Source organism: Telopea speciosissima, chromosome 2 (genome assembly GCF_018873765.1).
Source record: "Telopea speciosissima isolate NSW1024214 ecotype Mountain lineage chromosome 2, Tspe_v1, whole genome shotgun sequence".
In the NCBI taxonomy this organism is placed as follows: domain Eukaryota; kingdom Viridiplantae; phylum Streptophyta; class Magnoliopsida; order Proteales; family Proteaceae; genus Telopea; species Telopea speciosissima.
The window spans coordinates 55,211,781-55,239,039 of NC_057917.1; the positions used below are offsets into that span (position 1 = coordinate 55,211,781).

The following is a 27,259-nucleotide window of genomic DNA, read 5'->3' on the forward strand; positions in this document are numbered from 1 at the left end:
CGCAAGCTTTAATATGTAGAAATTTAAATCCAAATGCAATCCATAGGAGGAAGGGGCCCTAGTTTATCATCATGACCATCAACTAGGGCTTAAGATAAGTATCAAGCAGCATAGGTTGTTGCAACCCTCGAACGAAAAACTTTTTAGACTTTCAAAACCATATTCGATAGTAGAGATCGATTAATAAAAGAGCTCTGATACCATGTAATTATTTAAGGACTTGAGAAACTAGAACCAAAGAAGAAGAAGGGAGAAGAGAGATGAGAGAAACCGAAAAGTGAAAGAAAAAGAAGGGTTGTGCGATAAAATATAACCCCACTATCGGCTCAAAACTACTAAAGATTACATTGTCCAACTGAAACTCTTAAGCACAATAGGAAACTAACCCTATTTACAGTATGAAAGAAATCAAGACTACGTAAACTAAACCCAATCTCATATTATTCACATATTCCCAAGGTATGGATATCCATGGACACCCATGTACCCTCAACCGAAATACACACAATCTAACATAAACGATAGCAAGTACAAATCTAATAGCAACACAGCTACAATTCTTTTTTTCTGAACATTTTTTTGGGTAAATTTTCTTTCGCTTACATGTAGAAATTTTTGAGGAGACACCCACATCAATCTCAATCAAAAGGCAGAAAATATTTCTAATACAAAATCTATATACAGCATTATATTAGACCTGCAGGGCAGCAGCGTGTACATACAAAGCTTTAGAGTCTAGGTAGATTGCCATGTCGGCCATAAGGGCACTGGTATGGCAAAATAGGGCACTGGAGGAATATAATCCAACTTACAGGAAATGGCAAAAAGTGAAAAAGTTAACACATAGTAAACAATCTAATCAAATGCTACACTATTGGTGCTTGTAGTAACCACTCTGATGAGGAGGATAAGGAGGTGGAACAGAATAAGGAGGAGGAGGATGATATCCAGGATGCTGTGAGTGTGTGTTGTAGTATGTACCTCGCCAACCAGGATAAGCAGGTTGCCCATACTCAACTGGCTGTTGCTGAAGCTGGGATGGGTAAGGACTACTGGCAGCTGGAACATTGTAAGGCGATGGAGGCAGTTGCTGCTGTGAAGAGGAATACAGCGGATGCGGATGACCATATCCAGCTACTGGAGGCTGCTCTGCCGGGTGGTAGTAAGGGATCTGGGGCCGGGAAAGATGCGGCGTGCTCTGAGGATCTGGCTGCTGTGGAGAAGCAGTCCTCTGAGTTTGGTGCATTTGCCCAACTGAAGGGTAGTTACTGGGATAGCCACTGGGACCCTTGTCTTGGAAGTTGAAACCTGCCATTTGCCTCTGCACATCTTCAATCATTTCTTGACATTGGATGTTCCTTGTCATCAAAAAATCACTGCACTGCTGCTTTACATTGGTAATAGCATCCTGATTAACAATCGAAAAGTCTTTCATTAATATCCCCTTTTATTCATCAAAATGAACAGATTGCCAAGAACAATGCTCAGAAATAATACAATACTTCACTCTTTCTACTGTTTCTGAGTATATCCTGTGAGACAAATATATCACATGCAGTCTACTCAAAACATAACCTAGGATATGCCTACATGGTTAGTTTAACTTGGTTAGGACTCTTCACAGCAACATCAGAACCAATAAAGTGAAGCAATGGTCGAAGGCATCAAAGAGTCTAATGATTACCATTCATTAAACAAATACTAAATAAAAGAAGCAGGTACTCAAGTCCAGGAAATTAATGGACATGCTATGCTACATTTTAGATGCTAAGAAAATTAGCTTCAACATTTTCCATTTTGGATCACAATTCACGAAGGACCCAGTTTCTTTAAAAATTCTTCAGCATGCCAACATTTTCAGCTTGGATCACATTTCACGGAGGAATGAGTTTCTTCACATCAGCATGTCAAAGTTTGATTTGTTGAAATTTGCGGGGAAGGAAAAGCAATTATATCAGTATCTGTATTCACATGATCACATCAGAATCAGCAGTCAGAGGGCACCTCAATGAAAAGCCATCTTGAGCCTCTATAATCATATTTTAGAAATCACACTGCCCAAAACAATGACTCTTTTAGCAGTGGTCTTTGCAGAACATGAAGCCATCCATCTACTTTCTTTTCCCATAAACAAAAGTGCAGACATTCTATTTGGCTTTCCCCCTTTAAAAAAAATAAAATAAAAGTAAATAAAAAACTCTTCATCCATCTCTTTTCTTTTCCCCATAAAGTGTGGAGGTTTTCTTTGGGTTTTCCCTACAAAAGATCTTTTGATCACCGTAAGGCATTCGTTTTTCTTGTCTTAGGGTTAATAATTTAAAATTTAAGTATCTACATTTTTGCCAGAACATTTGGACAGACTGACTTTAATCCATGTAGTTTCAAGTTGAATCTTCTTTACCATGAGATCAGAGAAATTGTGCAAGTAAAATTATCCCACTGATGAATAGAGAGAAACTTGTGTAATGAAAATTGTAACAATTCAAACCTCCGAGAGAATCACAGTACAGGTAATTGTTATCAAGACATTAAAATAGCAAGGGAAAATAAAAGAAATACAGAGAACAATTTGTTACCTGAAGAGTGACATAAAACTTCAGTCCCTCATTAATGTTCTCCTTGATTTCTCGGTACTTTGCTATGGCAGCTGAAATCTGTTTATAGCACTTCCCCCGAGAAGCTGAAACAGAGAGATCTTACAAAATAAGGCACAAAAAATTCTAAATTTGAATCAAAATAATAATGTTGGCCCATGGGAACACCAAAAAACTGGGTATAAACTCCATGAAATTAAGACAACTTTTCCATTGCCAACCAAATTGGAGGAACTCGTAAAAACAAAGCCAAAACAAACAATATTCACTAGCTCAAATACATCTCAAAAATATGATACCAAAACCCATGAAAACCCTGGGGAACTAAAAACTAACACAGCAAGCAAAACCATGACCTTTTTCAATGAACATATGTAAAGCCTGTTAGTAAAATGGCAAGAACCATCACAAAGGAAAATTATATGAAAGAATCAGAACTACAATTCTCTTTTGAGAACTGAATAACGGGCTTCAAAGAATGTGAGTGGCACCACTTAGCTGAAAAGTACTGAATCACATTTATTATTATTTTTTCAAATTCTTAGCTTGGGCCATGGGTTATGTACAACAACAACAACAAACTCAGCCTTATCCCAACTTAATGGGGTTGGCTACATGGATCCAAACAAAACATGGGCCATGGGTTACGTATTCTCAGTTAGTTCTGTAGTGTATAATTTAATAATATTATAACAAGTTAGAGGGCTCATTGAAGGGTTCCTTTTATATGCTTTGAATTTCTAACACGATACTGTAAGGTTTTAACAACCTTACCTTGTAACCTTGCAGGTAAATCGGCCAACAAGAGTAAATCCTATATAACGTAAGGTTTGAAATAGGGCTAACAAGGGTGAAAATCTAAGGGTTAAAACAAGATTATCAGGAAAAAAAACTCAACCAACATCAAAGAGAGAAAGAAATAGGAAAGAAAAGGTATAAGCAATACGAGTACAGGGTTGTGCAGGAGAAATCCTATCGCTTGGAAGTTGGAGCAAAATTTGAAATGCTAATATGTCATAGACCAAATACACCATGTGGCAAAGGAGGACAAGTTTTTTCTCCAGCTAATTGATGGTTCGGAAGGTATAGGTAGGGATGTTAAGAAAGAACAAATTCTCATTGGACTAGAATAACTGGCCAGCAGTAACTAACTTGAGTAAAAGAAAATTAATAAAGAACAAATAGAACTGAAGAAAGATCCAAAGGAAATCAACAAAGAATAAATAGAACTTGAAGAAAGATTAAAGATCTGACTGGGAACTGCAAAATTTGATAAATAAAGAAACTGTTCATGAATCTTTATAGAACAAGTAACCACGAGTCCAGATTCAAGTAAAGAATGCAAAATAGATCCAACAAATATGGTAATTATGGATTAAAAGTGGGACGAAACCTTAGCAACCATCCAGAATCTGAAGAAGAAGAGAACTGAGAGAGAGAGAATGGAGATGAAAATTGTGTTGAACCCACTATAGATGCATTATACCTATCGTGGGCAGTCTAAGTTGTATTTATAATAGAAAATCAAATAGTCTTAGTAGGACTGCTACTAAGACAATACATTGTTCAAGACTAAAAGTAATTATAAACTAACAAGGAAACTGAAAGACATAAGAAAATATGGAAACTAAGACTACATCACGATAAGGACAACCCCCCTTATCGTGACACATCTTAACACTCTCCCTCAAGCTGGAGTATACACATCACAAGGCTCCAGCTTGAAACAAGAAGAATAGATATTAAAGGCAACACCAGTCTTGAATAGCAGTTGTTGACACTAGTGACTATGGAGAACTTCATTCAGGTAGCAATAGCATCTCAAGTACACTAATAATTAGCAGCATCAAGCCATCAAGTAGATAATAATCTTTGTGTCGAATAGGGGCCTCTTTGGTATCACTTTTCATTTTCATTTTCTGACACATAAAAGTTTTTACAAGTGTTTGGTACAATTTATGGACCCTATTTCTATTTACAAAACATCAAAATAATAGAAAAACCATAATAGAGTTGAGACCTTATTATGGATTTTGGCCAAAAATCATTTTCAGTCATTTTTTTGGAACTTTAATGAGCATGTGCTTATAAAGTCCCAAAGTCGAGGGTAGAGGAGTCATTTCCTCCTTTAATTAGAAAAGCAAGTCCCGACCTCCTCTTTCTTCTTCCTCCTCTTGCAACCACCCTTTCCCACCCCTTGCATTCTTCTTTTTCTTCCTCCTCCACCAGCCTCTCTTCTTCTTCTTCAATAAACCCCAACCGCCTGCTGCAACCCAAATCACCCCAGCCTCCTCGCCCATCCCTTCCCTGCTACCCTACTGCTCCGACCCATTTTGGAAAATGGAGAGAGTGCCTTCCTAGTTCCTATAGTTCCCTAGTCCCTCCCTACTCTTCTCAGTTCGCAGTTTCTCACCCCCTCAATCAACAAAAATAGAAAACGAATCCATTATTCAATGTAGTTGAAATTTGAAAGCCCCAAATATAAACCGTAGAAAGACTTCTGCAACTGTGCAACCACGTCAAATTTTATTATTTTTAGTATCTGGCAGAAAGCCTATGGACCCCACCTATGGTGGTGGTGGTGGCCTTCCACGGATTTAGGAATCGGTAACAGATCAATCGTATCCATCGATTTGTATAAATATCAGTCGGACGATGGTGGAGGAGCTTCAGGGTTCCGATCTGGTCGATCCGCTACTCGACTGTTCTACCTTCTCATTATTTCCTCGAACATTTGGAGATTTGACGAAAGCTGCAGATTCACAGGAATGATTGGTTTGAGAAGGTTTCACTTTTCACTTTCAAGAATGATTGTCTGAAAGTTATTGGAGAAAAGCATAGATGAGGAAGTGAATGCGTTTTTCACTTTTCACTTTCAAGAATGATTGGTTTGAGAAGGTTTTGACAACTCTGGTTGTAGAGGGAGAGTAAAGTTAGGCTGGGTTTCGATTCAAGAAGAAAAGAAAAAGAAAAAAGAACATGAAGAAGATGAAGAAGAAATCAGGTGAAGAAGTGAAGAGAACAAAGGGGGTTTTAGATTGGGGAGGAAGATGGGTGAAGAGATGCACTCTTAAACTACTAGTACATATGGGCTTTGGGCCCTTTCTTAAAAAATTGTTATAAAAATCATTTGCCCCAAACCTATTTTTCATTCTACAATCAATTATGTTTAGAAGCTACCAAACAGTTTTTATGTTTTGATAAAAAATGGTTTTCAGTAATGATTTTTTTAAATAGCCCAAAAACAAAATGAAAAGTGATACCAAAGAGGCCCTAAAATAAATCAGCAACAAGCAAAATAAGCAGTAGTGAACACCAACCGCAACCTACAATATCATAGCAGCAACAGCACCAAAAACACTTTTCAAAGAAGGCCGAGAGTAGGTAGTAATCTTCATAAAGAAAGATAAAAGTACAGCATCCACCGACTAAATCATAAGCCTTTCTCAAGGAAGGCAGGTAGAAAGTAGTAATCTGCTCAAAAAAGACAAATAAAGTGTAGTATTACAAGCATATAATAGCTACAATATAAGCTCTTCTCAAAAGAAGGCAGACAAAAGTGCAGTATAGGTTACTGTAAACAAAAGATCTGATTAGTAAAGATCAAATTCATTCCTGAGCCTCAAATAGAGGTCTCAAATAAAATCCAATGATAAATATGTCGTATAGGTTACTGCTAACCAAGTAACAGCATCAGGTTGTTGGAGACCAGACAACATAAGGTGGTTGTAGACCAAATACCATCTTTATAGATAAAATTGTTGTTAAGGCTACAAACAAATAAATAATATAATCCTTACTGAAATAATCTTTGAGAAAATGACACGAATAAATTAATCTTCAACTAATGACTTGAGCAGATAAGAATCTCCAATCTCCTCGTAACGTGTAGCACATGCGGACAAATAAGGCATAATTTACAATAAATAATATTTAACCAATATGTAATAATAAGCATCATCAAGGGTAGGGCAAATAATCTCCAAAAAAAATTTAATTGTCAATCTCCCCCTTACAATAGCAAATAATCTCCATGCAAATACTAATCTTAAAAAATTTTAAATCCCAAACTGATGTGATCGAGGGCCCATCAAATCAACATATGGAGAATATATAAGCCCAATGGCAATTTTATAATTACTTCATGCAATCCCCAAGTGATGCAGAATTCGGGTCAAAATACCAAATTGGGTTCAGTGTGGACCCACCCAAGTATACAATAGGCAATAACAAGGGTTAATGGCAGAACCGTAATTAACTAGAATGTACAAGGGGGCTTGGTAAGTAACAGGGTGAAATCTGGTAAATAATGGCTACACTAAAAATATATCAAAGGTACAAGGGAGAGTGGAAATCTGATAATAAACCACCAGAATACTCAAGGGGTCAATTTGGTAGTTAAATAAGGAAATGGACAAGAGAAGAATTAGGATTTATTGAGTGAGGGAAAACTTGGAAGTACAACTAATAAAAGGATATAAATGAAATAGAGAGGATGGGAGGGGTAACTATGGAAAGTAGAAATAATTGGATTGAAACATACCCACAGATGAGGTTGAAGAGGTTGTCTTCAACCTCATGACTGCCAAAAGCCAGAGAAAACCTTTCTCCTTGCGGAAGGGAGATCTCTCTTTAGAAAGCTTCAATTAACCTGAAATTTCAGGTTTAAAAACACAACTATCGGTATCAAGGCGGCAAGGCGACCAAGGCGTTGGAGAGGGTCCCAAAGTCTAGACGGACTAAGGCGTCCGCTTAGGCGCCCAAGGCGACAAAGGCGTCCGCCTAGCCGCCCAAGGCGTCCAAGGAGCCTGGACACCTAAGCGACGCCTTGATAATTATGATCACAACTCCACATCCTATTGATTCCACGCAAGTAGCACTTAATGTAAGACTAGAACCTGAATAGGTCTAATCCCAGGCAAGATCAAATAAAAAAACCCTCCAATAAACAAGAATCATATGAGGGATCCAAGAGAACAATAACCAAGAATAAGGGAAACAAGAGAACAATGGGAACTAAAATCATATGAGGGAACCAAGAGAACAATAACTACGAATAAAGGAAACAATAGAACAATGGGAACTCAAATGAGGGAACAATTTCCTTGGTTGAAGTAACAAATAAAAACCCACAAATTTGTAACCTGTTGAAGCAGCAATGATCTTGATGTAATAAACTTCAAGAAATCAATGTGACAATCAGTTGAAAGAAATCCCAACAGCTTGTAGCACTCTTGAACTCGATTTGAACAAAATCAGGGTTTGGATTCAATAAATGATGGAAGGGGATGGGGAAGGGAATGGGCATCTCACCCAACCTATCTCAGGATTTTAACAAAAGCTAAAGCCAATATTTCATCAATCAAATTCGTGTACCACGCTGGCCTCCCTTACAAACTTATATAGAAGACTCGAAAATAGACTCAGACACTAAAAAGGAAAGGCCTAACCCTATCCTTAACTAATAAGGTAACCCAAATTGACTAAGAAAGTGAAATAATAAAGAAAACAAACTCAATATAGGACTCTAACTAAACTAAGGAAGTAAATCTCGTTTTCCTATGTTCTACCCATATTTTAGGCCCGTTAAATTGGCCAATTACAAAATAAAACCATGGGATCAAAAGCACAACACAACCCAAAGCTTATTTCCACTAAAATAAGCCCCAAGTGACTCATCTACGTCAGCACTCCAAATAGAAGGTCAAAGAATAAATAAAAATCCTGCAACTCCAATCTGGCGGTAGGGCTTAGAACCATATCTGAGTTCCAACTGGTTTCTCACAACAAAGGAGGAATAGGGGGAGCTGTCCCCAACCTTTGGACTAAAAGAAAAACAAGAGCAAGAACGGATCTTAGCCAGACATTGACCATCCGCGCGGGACACTATAGTTCCTCGAATGCTTGGCACTTTGGGCGCTGCTTTCTCGATCTACTATCACACTTGAAGCGACGCAATCAACCTTTGGACTAAAAGAAAAACAAGGGTAGTAACCAGTAGCTTGCAGGAGTTCAAACTCATTCCATTTACCTCAATCGAATGATCTCTGCAACTCAAATCTAACGGTAAGAGTGTGACCAGATATGTTCTTCCTCGAGAACTCACAGTTCCAGCAAGGGCTCGATAAACTCCTCGAATAAAAGCAGCGGCAAACAAGATATCAGCAAATCAGAAATGAAAATAAATCAGAGAGAGCAGCAGGTATGATCAAATTAGCAGAAAACTCAATTTTTTATTTTCAGGCTTGCAGAAATCTTTCCTCTTCTCAAACTTGTAGATTTTTTTTTCTTCTTCTTCTTCTTCATGATGGTTCTGACATCATGTGACGAAACCTTAGCAACCAACCACAATCTGAAGAAGAAGAAGAGAACTGAGAGAGAGAGAGACAGAGAAGAGACACAATGGAGACAAGAATTGTGCTGAACCCACAATAGATTCAGTCTATCTATCGGGGGCAGTCTAAGTTGTATTTATAACAGAAAATCAAATAGAGTATTAGTAGAACTCCTACTAAGACAATACATTGTGCAAGACTAAAAGTAATTATAAACTAACAAGGAAACTTAAAGACATAAAAGAAAATAAGGAAACTAAGACTACATCACAATAGGGACAACCCCCTTAAAAGCAAGATATATATATATATATATGTATGTATGTATGTATGTGGAAACAGAGGTAAGGCTACGTACATTTGACCTTCCCCAGACCCTGCTAAACGCGGGAGCCTTGTGCACTAGGTACGGCATAGATATATACATAGAAGAAACATTGCCTCTGACTAAAGGCAATGTCAAACAATTAGTCATATAAATAAGCAATCTGGCCAAAAGATAGGAAAAATGCTCTTTCAAATAAAAAAGAGCACAGAGAAAAAGTGAAGGAATGTTTTGCGCCCAACTTATTGATTAACATACACAAAATTTCACAGTTTAATAATCACATTTAATGAGAAATTCATAAAATGGAAAACAACAACAGGCATTCAGTAAATTCACCATATTCAAGAAAAGTAGTTTCCATGAAATTTGTCTTTTTGAAAAATAATTGCTCCCGTGAAAAAGTTCTGGCTACAGAAAATTTTACCTTTATAATCTTCAAGATTAAAGACAGCAGAAAACTCTTCATTTTGAACCTGGTAACAAAGAAAACAAAACATATCAGTGCTATTACATCTCTTAATCAGAGACTGTTCTTATCTTAACCATGGCTACAGGTTACACTAACTGGGAATCATTTGGGGTGGAGGGGGGGGGAGAGAGAGAACATTAATCAAGCAATAAAAATAGAAGAAATGCAATTGATTGTTAACCCTTTGATATACTCAAAATGTTTCTCAATTAATTCTCTATGCATAATGGCCAAGTAGGAAAAGTTCTGAGGTTTATGTTTTTGACGTGATCCATCATCACAAAGTTGATGGCTGACAAACATAAGGAGAAAGGAAATAAAGACTAACTGAACTAATGATGAAACATTCTCTATAATGAATATAAGATCGAGTGATACCTCAAACATTTCTCCCAGTAAATCACAACAGGAAAGTCTTAACTAGTCCACCCAAGGGTGCAAATAATAAAACTAACCACATACAAGGAGACAGACATTTTAAATACCAAGAGAAGGAATAACTTGACCTGAATCTGCATCAATAATTGTTCTTGTGCCTCAATATTCTGAGAAATTTCCTCACAAATATGATCATATTTTGCTAGCTCCTTCCTGAAAAGATCCTCATATGAGCCAGTAGATGTCATCAATTTGGGCAGAATGTCATCCTGCAACCAAATACAACAAAAGCATAAAGAGCAGAGTAAAGTCACCAGCAACATAGTAATAGTAACAACAAATTGATGAGCCTCCTTTCTAATTTAACATGAGATGCATAAACCACTAATAAACATACAACCACACAGAAACAATAAACCTGTCCAAAATTTGCATAATGAAGACAGTTTACCTCACTAGGTCAGCTAAAAGTAAGAATATGGGCTCATTTTCAATTGGGAATTGTGAAAATGGTGTTCCATCCTTCATCTTGGTGGAGATGGAAAAGGTTTTCGACTTTTCGTACAAGAGAGAATAAAACCATAGATTATGTCACTGCCATACAAGTGCATACCCAACTACAATTGGAAGCACGCCAACCACAAACTGCATTTTTTTTTTCAATTGAATTACAGGTTTATACAACCGCAACTGCTTTCATAAAAAGGAATCTGATATAAACTGAAGAGCATAAATTTCTTTTATCCTTTTTTTCTTTATTTTATTTTGTTTAACAAAGTTTCAACTTCAATGAAGCTTCACAAAATTTCAGGGAATTTATGTTTCAGATCCACAGGTACCAAGAAATACTAAAAGTAAAGGGTAAATATGTTAATCGAAACTTTAAGAGATAAATAAATAACAAGTAGAGATATTTTGGTCACAAGTCCAAATTTTTAACTGATATAGCCAACAGTCTTTCCACAAACTTGTCTTTTCGTAGGGACTAACTTAACAACTTCAAGTACAAAGACGATAGTCAGGATTTTTCCAAGACTACTCACAGAAAAGATAATATTAGAGCCCGCCTTTTATTCCAAGACTAAATATTATTATTATTTTCTTTTTCCTTTTTCTTTTGCTGATTGAGTAACTCTGGGACTGAAGGCTCTGATTGGGGATCAAAACAAAACATGGCCAGCTGGTTGCCCCTTGCAAATCTTTGCTGAGGACGATGAGAGCTTGCTAATCCCAAAATAACATATAGAAGAAAGCCATGCAAATCTTTCTGTTCAAGAGAATTTTCACAGAGAGAGAGAGAATCCCTTGCCGTTGTTGGATACATCATACAAATTAGAGAGACAGAGAGCTCCCAGTACATACTTTGTTGACAACAACTTTTAAGAGAGCCCGGTGTAGATCATTTGTTGAAGTCTTGAAGATGACCCAGTAAATCCGTGGTTGAGAGAGATGTACCTTAGCTTTTGACTTTATTGCAGCTATGCCATTTTGTAATAATCTTGTTAACCTCTTTTTTCAGTTAAATGACATGCCTGCCAACATCTAGTCTTGTACAATGCACTTTATCTTTTCACTTAACTCCAGTCAACCCTTACATTATAATTCCCTTTTCCATCATACACACTGAAAAATTACCAAAATACCCATACCAAATGACGTATATCCGAAATTTTCAGTTTGGTCCCTAAACCTAAATGGCCAAAGATACACAATTTACAACTAAGATAAAACCAGCTCAGAAGACTATCCAAAAAAAAGTTCAGCGGAATAATCACTAGACATTGAAATAACAGCTTCACAAAGAGCATGGTTTCTTCACATAAAAGACATGCTGGGAATCCCACCAAAATGGCTTCTTCCTTCCCATGCAAATCCAACAAGAATTCACCAAAAATCTCAGCAAGATCAAGCATTAAAAGTTGAAACACTGGTTGATACCACATGATGCAGTAGCGCTAGCGTGGTTGGACCAACCTGATTGGATTTGGCAGCCAAAACCAAGGCGAACCGGACCTAAACCATTTGGTCCAAAGGGTGCTGATAGAGATTTATTTCTATGTTGGAAGAAGCAATGTAATCATTTATTTTATTTGGTTTTATTTTGGTAGGAAATAGCTATTTAGGATGGTAGTAATAGATTGAGTCCAATTCACTTTATATTTCTGATTAGTTGCTATAAAAGGAGTTTGTCTTCTTTTATATATGTAAGAAACCATTACGTAGAAGAAGATTGGAATGAAATAGAATGATTTCAGTTGTTATTGGAGCCAAAGATTGGCTTTACGTTTCTCCTCCCTTTCCTCTTCATTGAACCAGCCCTCCCCAGCCTTATTTCTCTTTACTGTTCTCTTGCATATTTCTTCAATCTAAGGTACAAACTATTCCGTTCTCTCTCTTTTTCTTCCTCTCTCTTTCGCATTTTCTTTCCTTATTCTGTTCATTGTTCTTTATTTCTCTTTCCCTGATGTTAATCCCCACACTTTGTTAAGTTTCTTGCTACTAGCAATGAAACAGAAACACACGGAAGAGTTCATAGACTTAGCTTACCTCATTGGTTTGGTCTGAGATGGGGCATAAACCCTCCTTCCTTGAGCTATCAGAACCCTAGAAGACCAGATCTGAAAGTGCCCTCTGTTTTGAGAACCAAACTGCAACAGGAACCTGGTTCTCCTTCTTCCGCCAGGTTCAAGTTCATTAGTTAAAATCTATTTTTTATTATTATTATTTTTTTACCTGTAACCTTGGATGCTCATTAGTTGCATTTAAGAAGGCCTTGCTTGAGAACCATGTTCTAAATTTCAACTTAAACTGAGTTTAGATGAAAGAGTTATCTCCATCGAAGAGTACTCTGGTCCACTGCCCCATTTTCTATCATTGGCTAAAGAAGGCACTGTTCATTAAATTATAATCGTGCCCTTGTCTTTATAGAGTTATTTCTAACTTATCCCTGGCCACACTAAATATCAGATTGCTCCCTTTTCTTTCAATATTAATTACTTATCAGCCTCCACTCTTGTTTGCCTTATCAATAGGGTCATCATTGTGTTGTGAATATACGAAATTGCCACATTCATTTATAGTTGAGTTTTATTCACTTAGGTGGGCCCATAGCGACCGAAAATAGGGTTTTCGAACCCATGGTTGCATCACCACATCCATAGGGATGAAGCAGAATTGGAAATACTGATCAAACTGCAGTAAAGCAATTATATAGAGCAGTTTACATCATCCTAGATGCAGGCAGTTCAACCTAAAACTGAGTTTGAACAAACACTCCTGAACCAAACTTTACCCAGCTCACTTAGGCCTGAGATCCAACGCAGCTTGGACTCTTGGCAACAACTTTTTCTGGTGTATATACCAGGCTCATTCTCAATTTAAAAGATAAATCAACAATCAAACCTTATCTAAATAACTAAATAAAATTATGACCAAAGTTAAGGTTGCAAACCGCTGACCAAGATCAAGCTTGTCTTTTACAGCACTACGTACAACATATCCACAAATCCATCTTTCCAGAATATGGAGACAAGGAAAAACAGTCGGACATGTGAAGTAGCATGAGCAAAGATGGTCACAAAAGGGAATCATGATTGCAGATGATAAAAAATGCTTCATGCACTCAAAATATAGCGTACATATTTTCAGATAAAAATAGCCATTCAGAACAACCTGGAAAAGTGAAAACAGAATAATACGAAACAATCTCAATCACATATCACCATACCTTCCTTTTCATCTCTTTAAGCATGTCTTCAAGACCAGCCCTTTGTGCACCTAGAGTCTCCAATTGCCTCTGCAGGGATCAGCATGTCATAGCAAAAGATCTAAAAGTAGTGCAAGACCCTGTAGTGTAATTAAATCGTCACCAATAAAAAGGTTCGGAAAATTATTTAGTAGAACACTAATCCTTTCCCTGTTTCGCATATGTCTTTCCCATGCAGAAAGAAAGCTAAGAAATAATTAAACATCAATTAAAATTAACGGTAAAAGAATAAAAAATGAAAAGAAAGGATTCCTTATGAACAGGCACAGCATGCAAAAGAACACATGTTTGGGACAACAAAGAACTGTATGCTTTGCTGGGGAATTATTATCGAAGTTCAGTTAAAATTCAAAGCAAGAGAATGTAAAACCAAATCTGCTTTCTTTTTACTCTTCTAGCGTGTTTACAATCACTGCTTCCTGCCTTGGATCTTGTTCCCCAAATGTACAGAAGAAAAAAAAAACTGATTGCATGGATGCATGCATGCATATAACAAATTGAAAGAAAACAGAATTTTTTTTTTTTGGGGGGGGGGGGGGGGGTTGGGGGGAACTAAAGAAAACAGAGATATTATATGACATATAGACATAACCACAAAGCAGGAAAGCGCAAATCTAGGGTCAATAATTTGGAAGAACTTTGTAAGCATATCTTTGATATAGAAGTCAAAAGGATCTAATTGGAACAAGTTTCAACAAATCTAAAAGGAAATTTTGTTGGAGTTAGTAAAAGATTTTTGACCAAAAATGTATCACTCGGAATCAATCATTCCTATGCTTCTTGGATAGAAAGAAATCACAAAAGGTATAGCAGAGAGAAGTTACGTAACAGGAGACATCTTAACAGAACTAGATAGGCATGTAAGCTAAACAAAAGCAGTAGATAATAAATATTAAATAATAGCATAGCATATTGCAAGCTGATTATGGAGGACATCTATATCCATACCAGTGCACAATTAATTTATGCACAAGCATGGGGGACATATGAAATGTATCAACAATCTACACTTTGGAATACTGGAATAACCTTAGTTTAAAGTTCAAACATGGAAGGCATCTAGACGTTTTTTTTTTTTTGGATGAATGCATCTAGACATGTTAAATACTCAAAAGAGGCAGTCTGACTTCATTTGAATGTTAAACATGTGCATTTTATGATTTAAAGAATATCAGTCATATAAGCTTAAAAATTAGAAGAGACGAAGGAGATAAAATTAAAAAGAACAGACAACTGATTAAAAGAAACAATCATATGACAATTCAAGTTGGCATGGTCTTAAAAGATCAAATTACCAAGCTCTGCTTCAGGGCTCCCGCAATGGCATCCTCATTGGCATCCAAAGACATTATTGGCTTCGCCAGAGTTGGAAGAGCAGATTCTATCTGATGCAGTGAAGAATCCAATTAAGATGGGTTAGGAATTCCCGCACTTCCAAGGATATATATTGCACCAAAATGAATCTGAACTTACCATATGGACAGATCAGCAATATAAGGTGTAGCTCAAACCATAAATCATGTCAAAGAATACTAGTTTTCCAAAAGAAAATCCCGGTTATGATTTATCCAGAAAAATAAAGAAATTAAAGTAGCATGCCAGTTAAGGGTCAAATTACTTTGTTAGGTAAAAAATAAGGAGTGGGGAGGAAGAGTTGAAAAACCAAGGTAACCAGAGAGGAGGAAAGAAGTTCAACATGGCAAAAGCAAGTTCTAAAAGAACTGTAAAATAACATAGAAAACAATGAATACTTCCATAATTGAGGGAAATAATAATAACAAAAAGACAGATTTTGAGTAGCTAAGATGCATAGTGATAAAAATAAGATAATTTATGATTTTCAGCAAGGAAATGAGTAACAGAGAATGGGTGCTTCATTTATATTCTCTAATTGATAATTCATATCCCAGTTATGATTTATCCAGAAAAATAAAGAAATTAAAGTAGCATTCCAGTTAAGGGTCAAACTACTTTGTTAGGTCAAAAATAAGGAGTGGGGAGGAAGAGTTGAAAAACCAAGGTAACCAGAGAGGAGGAAAGAAGTTCAACATGGCAAAAGCAAGTTCTAAAAGAACTGCAAAATAACATAGAAAACAATGAATACTTCCATAATTGAGGGAAATAATAATAACAAAAAGACAGCTTTTGAGTAGCTAAGATGGATAGTGATAAAAATAAGATAATTTATGATTTTTAGCAAGGAAATGAGTAACAGAGAATGGGTGCTTCATTTATATTCTCTAATTGATAATTCATATCCCAAGAGAGAGATTCAGATCGAGAGTGAACTTGGCAAGAGAGGCAACAAAAAAATTGAAATATTCAGGAAAAAAAAAGAAAGATACAGATACTTTAAGACGAGAGTTGCTGAAAAAGTTTCTCATAGAAACAACAAAATAAATAAATACGTAAAGTCATATAGCCCAAAACTACAATAACTTTGGAGTTCAACATCACACAAATTCAAACTTCAAAAATATACCCCAACCAAATAAATAGGGTTAGTGATGCAGATCCAAGCACCTGCAAGAAGAAGAAGAAGCCCTAAGATTTGGGCCTAGTATTTGGAGCCTTAGTTTATTTCAGCTTTAGTTATTTCCCATACTTAGTTTATTTTTCAGTTTAAATGTAACTTAAATTGAACCGGTTCAGCCTTGGTTCAATTTAAGTGAATTGATCCTATAGGCTGTAGCTTCTTATTTCCCATACTTAGTTTATTTTTCAGTTTAAATGTAACTTAAATTGAACCAGTTCAGCCTTGGTTCAATTTAAGTGAATTGATCCTATAGGCTGTAGCTTCTTATTTCCTATTGGTAGTTAGAATCTTTTGTTTTAAGTGTTTTAATTCCATTCCTCCATGATTTTTAGAGGAAGAGCTTTTTAGATTTGTAATAGGATTGGGCCTTAGGCCATATTATTTATTAATAAAATCGTGGGAGGCACCCCCACAATTTAGACTTTAAAAAAATTGTTTTCTGTTGCTGCCTTTGCTGCTGCAGTGTTACTCCTTTGAGAGTGCTGCCTTGTGAGTAATATCAAGGTGAAGGGATTGGTAGATCTCCAATCGACTCCTTGTGTCTGATAGACTGGGAGGATCTTCTTCACAACTCCTTGCATCTTGTAGATCGGGAGACATTATCTTCTTCAAGCTGCTGCCATTGAAGTTTTTCAATTCCAGTAAGTACTTTACAGTTTTCAGCATTAAACCTTCTTCTTCTAATCCTCTAAACCTAGTCCATCAATTCCCAATCTCATCCCCTCCAATTAATCCCAATCGATCCATACAAACCCTAACCTCCATAATTCTGTCCAGCCCAATTCCACCACCCAAACTCATTCAAACTTCAACCACAACTTCCCCATTAACCCTTGCACTCGATCCAGCTTACAACCCCATCCCACCATTAAAACCCTAATCCCCCTCAACTCTATTAAGCCCTAAACCCTAAAACCTACCTAGAACAAACCAACCATCAAAACCCACCCAAATTACACTCGAATCACCCCCTCACTGCCTATAACACTCGATCCAAAGCCCTCTCCAAAAATCCAATCCTAAACCCTAATTTCACCAATTTCCCTATTTCCCAAAACCCGAACCCTAACCCTAATTTTCTAAAAACCTCAATCTAACATCATCAAACCTAGTTCATTAGACTTATAAAAATCTGCCTAGCTTTACTAAATAAGAACCCACCCCATTACCCTAAGCCTAACCCTAGTTTTGACCTAATTTCCTCAAATTTGTCCCAATCGGCCAGCTGTTTTAGGAAGGTCCTGGTTATTGGTTCCTCGTAGACCTACCATCTATCTAGGACTACATTAGTTATCCAGCCAGCAAATCTTGAATTAGTTGATTCTATATCATTGATTAATTATGCTATTAGTTGTTTTCAATCTTCAATCAAATGCAATGAGTTGTTTAGACTTGATTGCATGTGGAAGGCTCTGTAGGAGTTGAATCCAAGATTAGCCAATACTGCTGTACCGATGAGTGCTTGGAGCCTTTTTTCTTTTCCCTGACGTAGCACATGATTGACAACAAAGCACGGCCACGATTGATTGGACAACTGCGGAAGCACAATCGATTGGACAACCAGGAAAGCTCAGCCATGATGATTGATTGGACGACTAGGAAAACAGATAGGATTGATTGATCTAGGACCGTGATTGATTGACCAAGATCCCATTTATAAAAATCAACTGACATTGGTTCCTAACTCCAAAAAATTTTTATTTCTCACAAAGAGCTCTCATTTCGGTCTTGAACATATTTAATATGCTTCCACAGTTCCACTTTGGGATGCAACTTGGGACAAAAAAACACAAGCCCAACTTGCGCTGGAATTTTCAGCCATGGTTGGGCTAAGCTAGGTTAGGGAGCCCAATTTACATGCATGTATAACACTAAATATAAATAAAGGGCTCGAATGCCATGATGATATTGTCGATCTACTACCATACGTCCATACCCCAGTCCAAAGTTCAAATCTCCTCTAGATCTCCTATACAATAAATTTATTTTAACATTTTTTAGATGGGCTTTTCAGACCGGGCTGGGCCTGGTTGGGCTGAGCCTTGATGGGCAGGGGGTGCAGTGCAAGGGTTGGGATTTCCCAGCCCGAGGTCAGGAGGGACCAGGCTAGGGCGGGGACAGGTGACCTCACATGGCCCAGCCTGCACTAGCACCTCTACTTCCCTTGTTTAATATTTATAACAATGCAATATATATAAAAATAAAAATAAAAAGAAGAAAAATGTTAACTTCGTGTTTGAAAACAGGCTAGCCAACATCCTGAAATACACATAAATAAGATGGTACATGGTGAAGGGAAGCTAAGTGAGGGTCTAATCAGACATGTAGCTTGTGGTGTTTGGCGAGTCTGATCGGCCAGGAGTAGACAATATGCAAAATAAGTCAAAGTTTTAGGGAAAATAAGATTCAATGTATTATGGAAAATATGATGGCCCAAATTTCACTTTTGAGTAATAGGCTATGTAACACTTTTCGAAAATCAATCAAGAGATTCTTCTTGGTCCACCTTAGGTAAGCGCTAGAGAAGAAAAACCCCTAGCGACAGAAAGCAAAACCCAGCGCCGCCGCTAAGGAGCAGCCCGGCCGCACGGCCAGACTGCTCCTCCCCCCCCCCTTCTTCCTCCCTTCTCCTTCTCCCATTCTCCCCCCCCCTCTCGCCCTACCTTTTTTCCTCCTCCTTTTTCTTTTTCCTCTTCTTCTTTAGGTTTTGGAGTCTGGCAGCATAGTTATCAAGGCAGGAAGGCGACCATGGCATTTTAAAGGGCCAAAAAGCAAGGTGACACCGCCATGGCGTCACCTTGATAACTATGTCTGTCAGTGAGGTCGGGTTCCTCCTTCCCCCTTCTCCTTCTACTTCTCTCCATCCCTTTCTTCCTCCTCCTCTTTCTCCTCTTCTTCTTCGGGATTTGGAGCCTGGTCTTCTCGTTTGGACCAGCGTAGTGCTACTGTGCTAGTGGCCATCATCCTTGCTCAGTCTGCAGTTATGCTTGTTGACAGCCCTCTTGGTTTGTCGTTTTCGTGGCTGTCTGCCTTGTCTAGTTTGTTGGCTCGCAAGTTGCCTTCCCGCTATAGTTCGAGAACTCGTGAGATCTCTCGAGACGAGTCGTTATACGATTTCTCGAAGTGCAATTTCTCGGTCGAGATCTCGACATCTCGACCCAATCTCCTTTATATGAGTGCCAGATCTCGAGTTCTGGGCGAGATCTCAGTGGGAAATCTTGGTATACAGACACCTATCTGAAATGTTTTTGTATTTGTATTTCATTAAGATATTATTCATAAATAAGCAAATAACCCCTATTTGAATCAAATAAAAATAGTTAAAAATCAAATTCCAAAAGGAAAAAAAATCAACCCCCCAGTTCAAGAACAAAAACTGGATTTTCGGCGGTAGGTGCAATTTTTAACTTTCTAATGCTAAGTTTTTTCTCAAATCTAAAAACTCCATGAATCTTAATATGGTTCAACATTGCTAAAAACCAAAAGTGCGGTAAAATATTCATTTATGTTCTATATGGGTATTTCAGTAAATTTCCTGTATAGGGTTTCGCTATAAATCTGTAGCGAGAGTTCTTTCTCTGTATTGAAAATCTGAGAGAGGTGTGAGGAACGAGTGACTGTAACCCTATTCTCCATTAATAGAGAAACAGATCTCATCTCACCGTGGACGTAGGCAACCTTGCCGAACCACGTAAATCTTTGTGCACATTGTGTGATTGTGTTTGCGATTTCCATTCTTCTCTGCATCGTGTTAGGTTTTACACCATTCAACAATGATACTTCTTTTCAATATTATATAATATAAAAAAGCATGACTCATCTTGACCATGTTTGACTCATCCGAGTCACCAGGTTTTGAAAAAGACGACTCAAATCAAAAGGCCTAATTCTCCAACTATGCTAATTAGAGCCTAAATTTTGTCCTATCAGCAACCTATTTATAGACAATATTGGGCAACCAAATGATAAGCTTGATGAACTTCTTTTGATGGATTGATTTACTTCCTGAATACACAAAAGAGAAAAAGATGGGGAGGGGGGAGTTCCAAACTTTGGACTCTTAATTCTGAGTAAGAAATCCCATAACAGAATACATATGTTGTCATAATGAGGGTGTAACTTTCTCATCACATCCATATAGCATGATCTCGGGTCCATTGGATGGTTCATCAAACAACCAATTTAGTTTTACCAAAATCAATGGTTCTGGACCATTGGACTATTTTTTTAATGGAAAATTCAGGCAAGACTTGAGACTATCATCAAATTGGGATTGTGGCCACTTAACAGTGCCACAAATTTGAAAATGAGGTGTTTTGAATTCTGCAATATAGTAAGCTCAAAATGGGAGGTCAAGGTAAGTTGTTGATTTTGATAATGAGATTCTTAAAATTGGAATATGATGCAACTAAGAAGGGGGAGCACTCATGATGAGCAACCGACCCACATCATAGATGTTGTCCTCGTTGAATTTGGCAACATCCAGAAAGTAAACTTATTCATAACAAAACTTTAGTAGACCAGTTAAGGTCAACTGAGATTAGATGGTAACATAATATTATAACTAAGGGGTCATTTGTCTAGGCTTGATTTAAGATGAGTTCCTATTCAACAAGGACTTAAACCACTTATTTCAAGCACTTATTTATGCTTAAATATGTCATTTGGAAACATGTCAAAAGAGCTTTTTGTCAATTTGAAATGGAATAGTTAAGTTTCATTTAAAGCATGTGCTCTTTTCCCTCTAAGGAGCTTGTGCAAATAAGAGCCTTTGAAAGCCTCCCTTTATGCAAGCAAAAAAAAATTAGCTTATTGCTTAAGAAAATAAGCATTTATTTGAGTTTATCAACAACACAAATAAGTGGTTTTATTCTGTTTTTTCAGCACTAAGCATAAGAAGCAATAAATTTAAGCTTAGCCAAATGGCCACTGAGAAAATTGTTTGATTTAGTAGTTAAAGTGTAGACACTGAATTTTGTCACCCCCCGGCGAAGATGACAACAGGACACGGACAGACATCGATATCTCTCTCAAGAAGGACTCTTGCCCCTACATCTAAGCCAAATCATCTCGACATCCTTAAAAATGACTTATAAGACCCTTTTACCAAATGATGAAGGAGGTACTGCTCACCTTCCCTGACCACAACGGTTTATGGAGAGTCAAAAGGGAGAGAAAAACCTAAAAAAAAAACCTAATAGACCCAAACCAGCCCAAAAATGCCTGGTGATGTCATGCCCAGAGCACGGCGCCGTGAGAAGGCATTCCACGGCGCTGTGGAAAAGGACAGACGTCACCAAAGTGACATCATCCAGGGCGTTGTGGAAGGGTGTGGAGGACCATCACGGCGCTATGATCAGTGAGTCACCCCCTATAAATAGGGAGGCCTCCCTCCTTCATTTTCAAGGAAGAGGAGAGTGGGGAGAGGGTCCCAGCCCCTTTTTTTGGCCTTTTGCCTCCATTCAAGCCCCTTTTAGTGATTTTTGTGAGGTTTCTCTCAAGTCGCGGGTAGATCCTTCGATTACCTTATTTGAAGAGGGAGTGCTCCCATCTCAGGTTAAGCCGTTATTCTGTCTGCATACGGATAACGAAAACCCCTTATACAACCGTTGCTCTACCCGAAGTAACGAAACTCATCTCATATAGCCCTTACTCTGTCCGACAAGAGAGAGGCAAGCCGATCATCCGTCTCCACCTGAGCCGTGGGACATCGCATATTTCTCATTTGGTATATTTCTTTTTATTTTTTTAATTTCTTGACAGGTGTTTGTCTCTTTCCTTTTTATTTTGGCATAATGTAGACCATTAAAGTAACTCGCTTTAATGTATATAGTAGATGATTTTTCCTTTTCTTTGTCATGTTTAGTGCATCATAATCTAGTCTTGCATGTTGATATAGGACATATTATTAAGGGAGAATTTTTGAAATCTCGCATCTAGCAGAAAGACCGGTTTAACTGGGCGAGATGGGGTGCTAATACCTTCTCACGCTCGTAACCTGACCACTTACCCATAATCTCTTACTAGACCATATGGAATCACATAACCCTTTCCGCTAACTCCGGATGGGGCTACAACCATTGGGTCCTAGGCCCTAATCCTAGGTGACGACTCCATTTCTATGAAGCATGATCCCAATCCTCCATAATGATGTATCGAAATGATACGCGACAATCCATGAAAGGCAAATCTTGTCGCCATAAGGCCGAGGAAACCCCCCTCACGAGGACCACGGTACTTGCATAAAGCAACATTTATCTTTCCTTCATAGATTTATCCAAGCACTTTTCTTATTTAAATTGAAGATTGGTCTGTAGGGTTGGCTTTGGTTCCCTCTTCTACTCATAAACCAAGTACAACTAAATTATTTCCTTGTCCCCCCCCCCCTTTTTTCGGGATTCATTCCCAAAGGAAAATTCTGTGCAACGGCTATAAGGATAGCAATCTTGTATGGAGCTGAATGGTAGGTGAGAAATAAACAAGACAATAAGTGTAGCTGAGATGAGGGTGTTGAGATGGATGAGTGGAAAACAACAAATCAAAAATTTGACATGGTAATATGATATAGGAGTGACTCCAACAGAAGATAAATGGAGAGAAGACATTTAATGTGGTATGGGCATTTGCAATAGAGACCTTTGAGAACACCGGTAAGGAGCCATTTGCAACGAAAGCCTTTAAGTGCACCAGTAAGGAGGAGTGATATGATGCAAATTTAAGGAGTTGAAAGACGAAGTAGTAGAGCAACAATTACTTGCGAAGTGGTGAGAACTCTGGGTTGACCACAAACATGACTTTAAACAAGGTGAAATGGTGAAACAGATCCATTTAGTTGGGAAAAGGGTTAGTTCAGTGAAGTTAATCCAAGTTCATTCTCTAAGTCTTTGGATCTCAATATCAGTTGAACTGATTTTAACCGATATCTGTATTAGTTGCTTATGTTAAGGACTTAAAATTGGATAAGCAGGGCCCACAATCCATGTGGTCAAGGCTTGGGCATAAGCTAGGTTCTTTTGTTATTATTAAATCTGTAAGAGTAATGAAAGGAAATCATCAGCAATTATTCGTTTGTCACCTAAAAACCCCAGCTCACCCAAGATAAGATTCTAGGCAAGAGATGAAGACCATTCTACGAAAGTAACAACAGTACATGCACCGACCAGTAAGACAGATTTGGATAGATGAAAAATGAACAGAAACCAAAGAACAATCACTGCAAGCTCTCAGTATAAGGCACAAAACATTCAGCATAAAGTCAAAAAAACATACCGGCTGTCGATCAAGGATTGACATAAGGGCCGAATGATCCCTCACAGCACGTTCAATCCGTGAATCACTTTCTGTAGCTTGCTTAAGGTTTGCAACAAATCTGTTCAGGCGATCCTGCAAGTTCTTTGTTAGAGTGCTGGACTGAGGTCGAGTCCATCGTGTCCCAAATTGACTACGAAATTGAGCATCTTCTCTTGCTTCTTTCTGCAATTGCTCTTCAGTCTGGACCAGCAATTCTTGGTTCACCCTTCTCAAATCCCTAAGTTGCTGCAACTCAGCTTCCAAACCAGATGGTCCCCCACTAATTTGAACTGCCTCAACATCTTCTTTAAGATCCATTGGTAGAGTAATATTCCCTTCCAATGCAAGAATGGAATCAGGCAGGTCCATTTCTTTCAGCCTTACCCGAGCTATCTCACTACCTTGTTGCAATTTCTCAGCTTGCATCCGAATGATGTCATCAAGCATTTCAGTATACCTCGATAAAGCCTTTGCACTGCTGTCAGGAATAAGACTCGCAAATAACTTCTCTTTGCTCGCATCCAAGATGTCAGTCATCGGTGTGGACTTGACCAGTGAAGCAGCTGGAAGAGGCGGTAAGGTATTAGCTCCAGGAACCCTCATTAGATATACTCGATCATTCTCCTTCAAGGCCCTCTCAAGATTGCGATTGATATTAGCTTCTAACCTATTTACTGCATCTATAAGTTGTGCTGCAACCCCTTTAGTCGATTTCTTGGCATCCACCAGTGCGGTAATCCCACTCCTTAGCCGTGCAATTTCCTCAGCAATCTCTTCTTTCTCATGCAATTCCAAACCATAACGGTAGCAAGCTTCAGCATAGAACTGAGCGACCTTCAGCTGTACATGTGATATCCAAGTACGGTCAAAATGCTGGTTCAAAGGAGCAACGTTTAAGGCAGCAAAAGCTTCTTCATAGTATAGTCCAACCTGCAATCACTCCTCATACAACCGACTGATTTCAGGATAAAAAACAGATATTAAAAGTAAACACAGAGCAAAATCACTTATAAAATAAAAAATCCAACATGATTACTTGGATTCCTGGTGAAACTACCAACACAATTTCAACCAGTCAATCGAAGGGAAACTTCCATTTGATCTTGAAGAACCACTGTTTCAACCCAACCCAAATTTTCAATATCCCTACTTTTTAAATAATAATTCAGCCCAAAGTTTGCTGAACTAATCTCCGTGGAGGAAAAAGAATAAGAGTTTACTGCCTCACCTGCCTGGATATCTTGGCGCAAAGACCAGGCGATTTGCCTTCCGCAACAACCTTCTCAAAGACGCACTCCTGGGCTTGAGCAAGCATAAGCCTCTCAAGCATTCCGGCGCACTCAGCAGAGATATCAACCGTCGATTGCCCAATCGAAGCTTTCATCGATGCGTTGTCCCTGAGAAACGCAAAGGCCCCAGCAGATGCCATAAAGGAGTGAGAAGCCTGCATGCGACTACTTGGAGTGGATCGATCAACAGAGAGAGCGATTTGGCTGTGGACAGCGCCGAGATTGAAGAGCACAGCGGCCTTCTCCAAGTGTATGTTCTGCTGAGAGGCCTTGTTTTTATTCTTGAAGGCGTCGTACCAGGTGAAAGTGATGGTGTTGATGTGCTCTTTCTCGGGAGAGATAGGAAAGCGAGACTCCATGACGCAAAGGGCCTTATAGTATTTCTGAAGGAGGTTACGGCGAATGTCGGGAGAGTCGGAGGGGCGTTCGAGATCAGACCTCATCTGCTTCACATCTTGGAGGTCATCTTCGAGGTTCTGAGCTTCGCGTTCGGAGTAGTTGAAGGCGATGAATTGGCAAAGGGGACGGTAAAACTCCACGGAATTGGTTTTCTTCTCGTGAATCGCCAGCATCAAGTTCGCGGCCGCTGACGACGACGCCGGAGCGGCCATATTAGGTTCACAGGCGAATGGAAAGGAAAGCTTTCAGAATGGAAATTGCTTAGAACAATATGAACGAACAGTATGGAGCAGCTTTGGAGGAAAAAAACTGTCCGAAACCAAAACATTAAACGGCAATTCGTCTTTCTTCCATAACTTCCATACTTCCACCTATCAGTTGCGCGGTTTGCACGGTTGCACCCAAACAACGGATACATCCTTATGCTTCGTTTGGTGGCACTGAAAATAAAGGAAATTCTAAAATAGAAGAAAAATATTTAGGTTCTGCTTGATATACATTCTTACAATAGATTGTGGGTCTCAAACGCATTATGCAATGAGAAAATAAAGATGAATCATGTTTCAGAATGGGCTCAACACAAAATTTATTCCAATAATATATACTAAAATTACCTTAAAAAATATAGGGCAATGGTTCCCAAAAATTGGCTCTCTCGCGTGAAACCAATCAGCATGTGGAAATCGATTTCATCAATAGGAGAGAGTCATAAGGTTGGGAGGAGAGAAAAATGTAAGGGGGAGAGAGATTGTTAGTTATGTGAGAGGAAATGTGAAATGATCCCCACACTATTGCCATGCGGATCTCCTTCGCAAAGATATATATGAAACTATAAATAATTAAAAATTCTTTATTTGGGTAGGTTTTTTTTTTTTTTTTTTTTTGATAACCAAATAGGTGGTGTTAGAATGGTTGTTTTTCTATGTTTAGCAAAATTAACTATTTTACATTTCTCACATGGTAGTTCACCTGACAACCAAATTTTATGTATAAGTAGACTTCACGATTCCCATCTACATATAAAATTTCAATTCAGTATGAATTATACACAAGGAAAAAAGTAGGTAAAAAAAAAGGGTTAAAAGTTCAATAATAGCCAATGGAGAAAAAGAAGCCTATCCAGGAGTGTGGTTTTTGTGCCTAGACACAGGCCCCATGAAAGGTAGAAATCCTGCCCTTATTTATGCTTCTGCACCGTTGCCATTGGCCTCCCACATTTGTGCAGGGGCCACGCTTCCGAACGGAAAACTCTTCCCCTAGTAAAAAATATGATCTATTGAAAACACACAAAAATAATTCACTGCAAAATAATCATACAATTTAGTTTGACCACCAAATTTTACCTGTAGCTAATTCAAGATAGACCCCTCCTTGACATACGGTTGGAAATCACCATGTCGCTTGCCATGTGGCTAAAAGGATGTGGGTTATGGTGCAAGGAGAAGCAAAACATTTGTTGTACTACCTTTTCGCCAATTTGTCTACATTAGGCAATATGAGAAGAAGTATGAAGAAGTTGCATATAAAACTAGGCAAAAAGTGCCCTATGCAGTTATTTGTGATGCAATCTCATTGATGCACACACCTAGTTTTGCTACGTGGAGGAGTGATGCGACAAAACCAAACATTGGAGATCTAGTGAATGGTCTAAATAGTATACATGCCAAATTCCAATCTCAGATTCAATCATATATCACATTATGTAATGCCATGCCCTTCCATGAGTGTCCATGAACCCAGCTAGTCCCATGCACCTTCTTGGTAATCTTAAATTTATTCAATGGTTCGTCTTGCCTTGTGGCCAATTCTATTTGTATTGAAACTTGACGTGTGAGCAAGGACCTTGGGTTTACCTCTATCCATGGAGTATTTGAC

The 27,259-nt window shown here is 38.2% G+C and overlaps 1 protein-coding gene across 2 annotated transcripts; it reads right to left on the reverse strand.

Annotated features, from left to right (window-relative positions):
- Positions 1-666: 666 nt before the first annotated feature.
- Positions 667-25,655, reverse strand: LOC122651670 (vacuolar-sorting protein BRO1-like). 2 transcript variants are annotated; one of them, XM_043845153.1, is made up of 8 exons: positions 24,925-25,655; positions 23,676-24,536; positions 15,166-15,255; positions 13,832-13,900; positions 10,233-10,373; positions 9,682-9,730; positions 2,577-2,680; positions 667-1,408 (listed from the first exon to the last, which is right to left on the reverse strand). In XM_043845153.1, exons 1-8 carry the CDS (start codon positions 25,594-25,596, stop codon positions 872-874), a joined length of 2,523 nt encoding a protein of 840 aa, XP_043701088.1. In that variant the 5' UTR covers positions 25,597-25,655; the 3' UTR covers positions 667-871. The 2 variants fall into 2 exon arrangements, with proteins under 2 accessions (XP_043701088.1, XP_043701087.1); XM_043845152.1 differs by having other exon boundaries at positions 23,676-24,626.
- Between the last annotated feature and the right edge of the window lie 1,604 nt (positions 25,656-27,259).

What these genes read in the sequence shown, in the direction of transcription:
- LOC122651670 (XM_043845152.1), bottom strand. Translation starts at nt 25,596, where the DNA reads ATGGCCGCTCCGGCGTCGTCGTCAGCGGCCGCGAACTTGATGCTGGCG. An exon ending in GCGCCAAGATATCCAGGCAG is followed by an intron (nt 24,627 to 24,924) that starts GTGAGGCAGTAA and finishes GAGTGATTGCAG; the next exon opens with GTTGGACTATACTATGAAGA. An exon ending in TTAAAGAGATGAAAAGGAAG is followed by an intron (nt 10,374 to 13,831) that starts GTATGGTGATAT and finishes ATTTGGTTGCAG; the next exon opens with GATGACATTCTGCCCAAATT.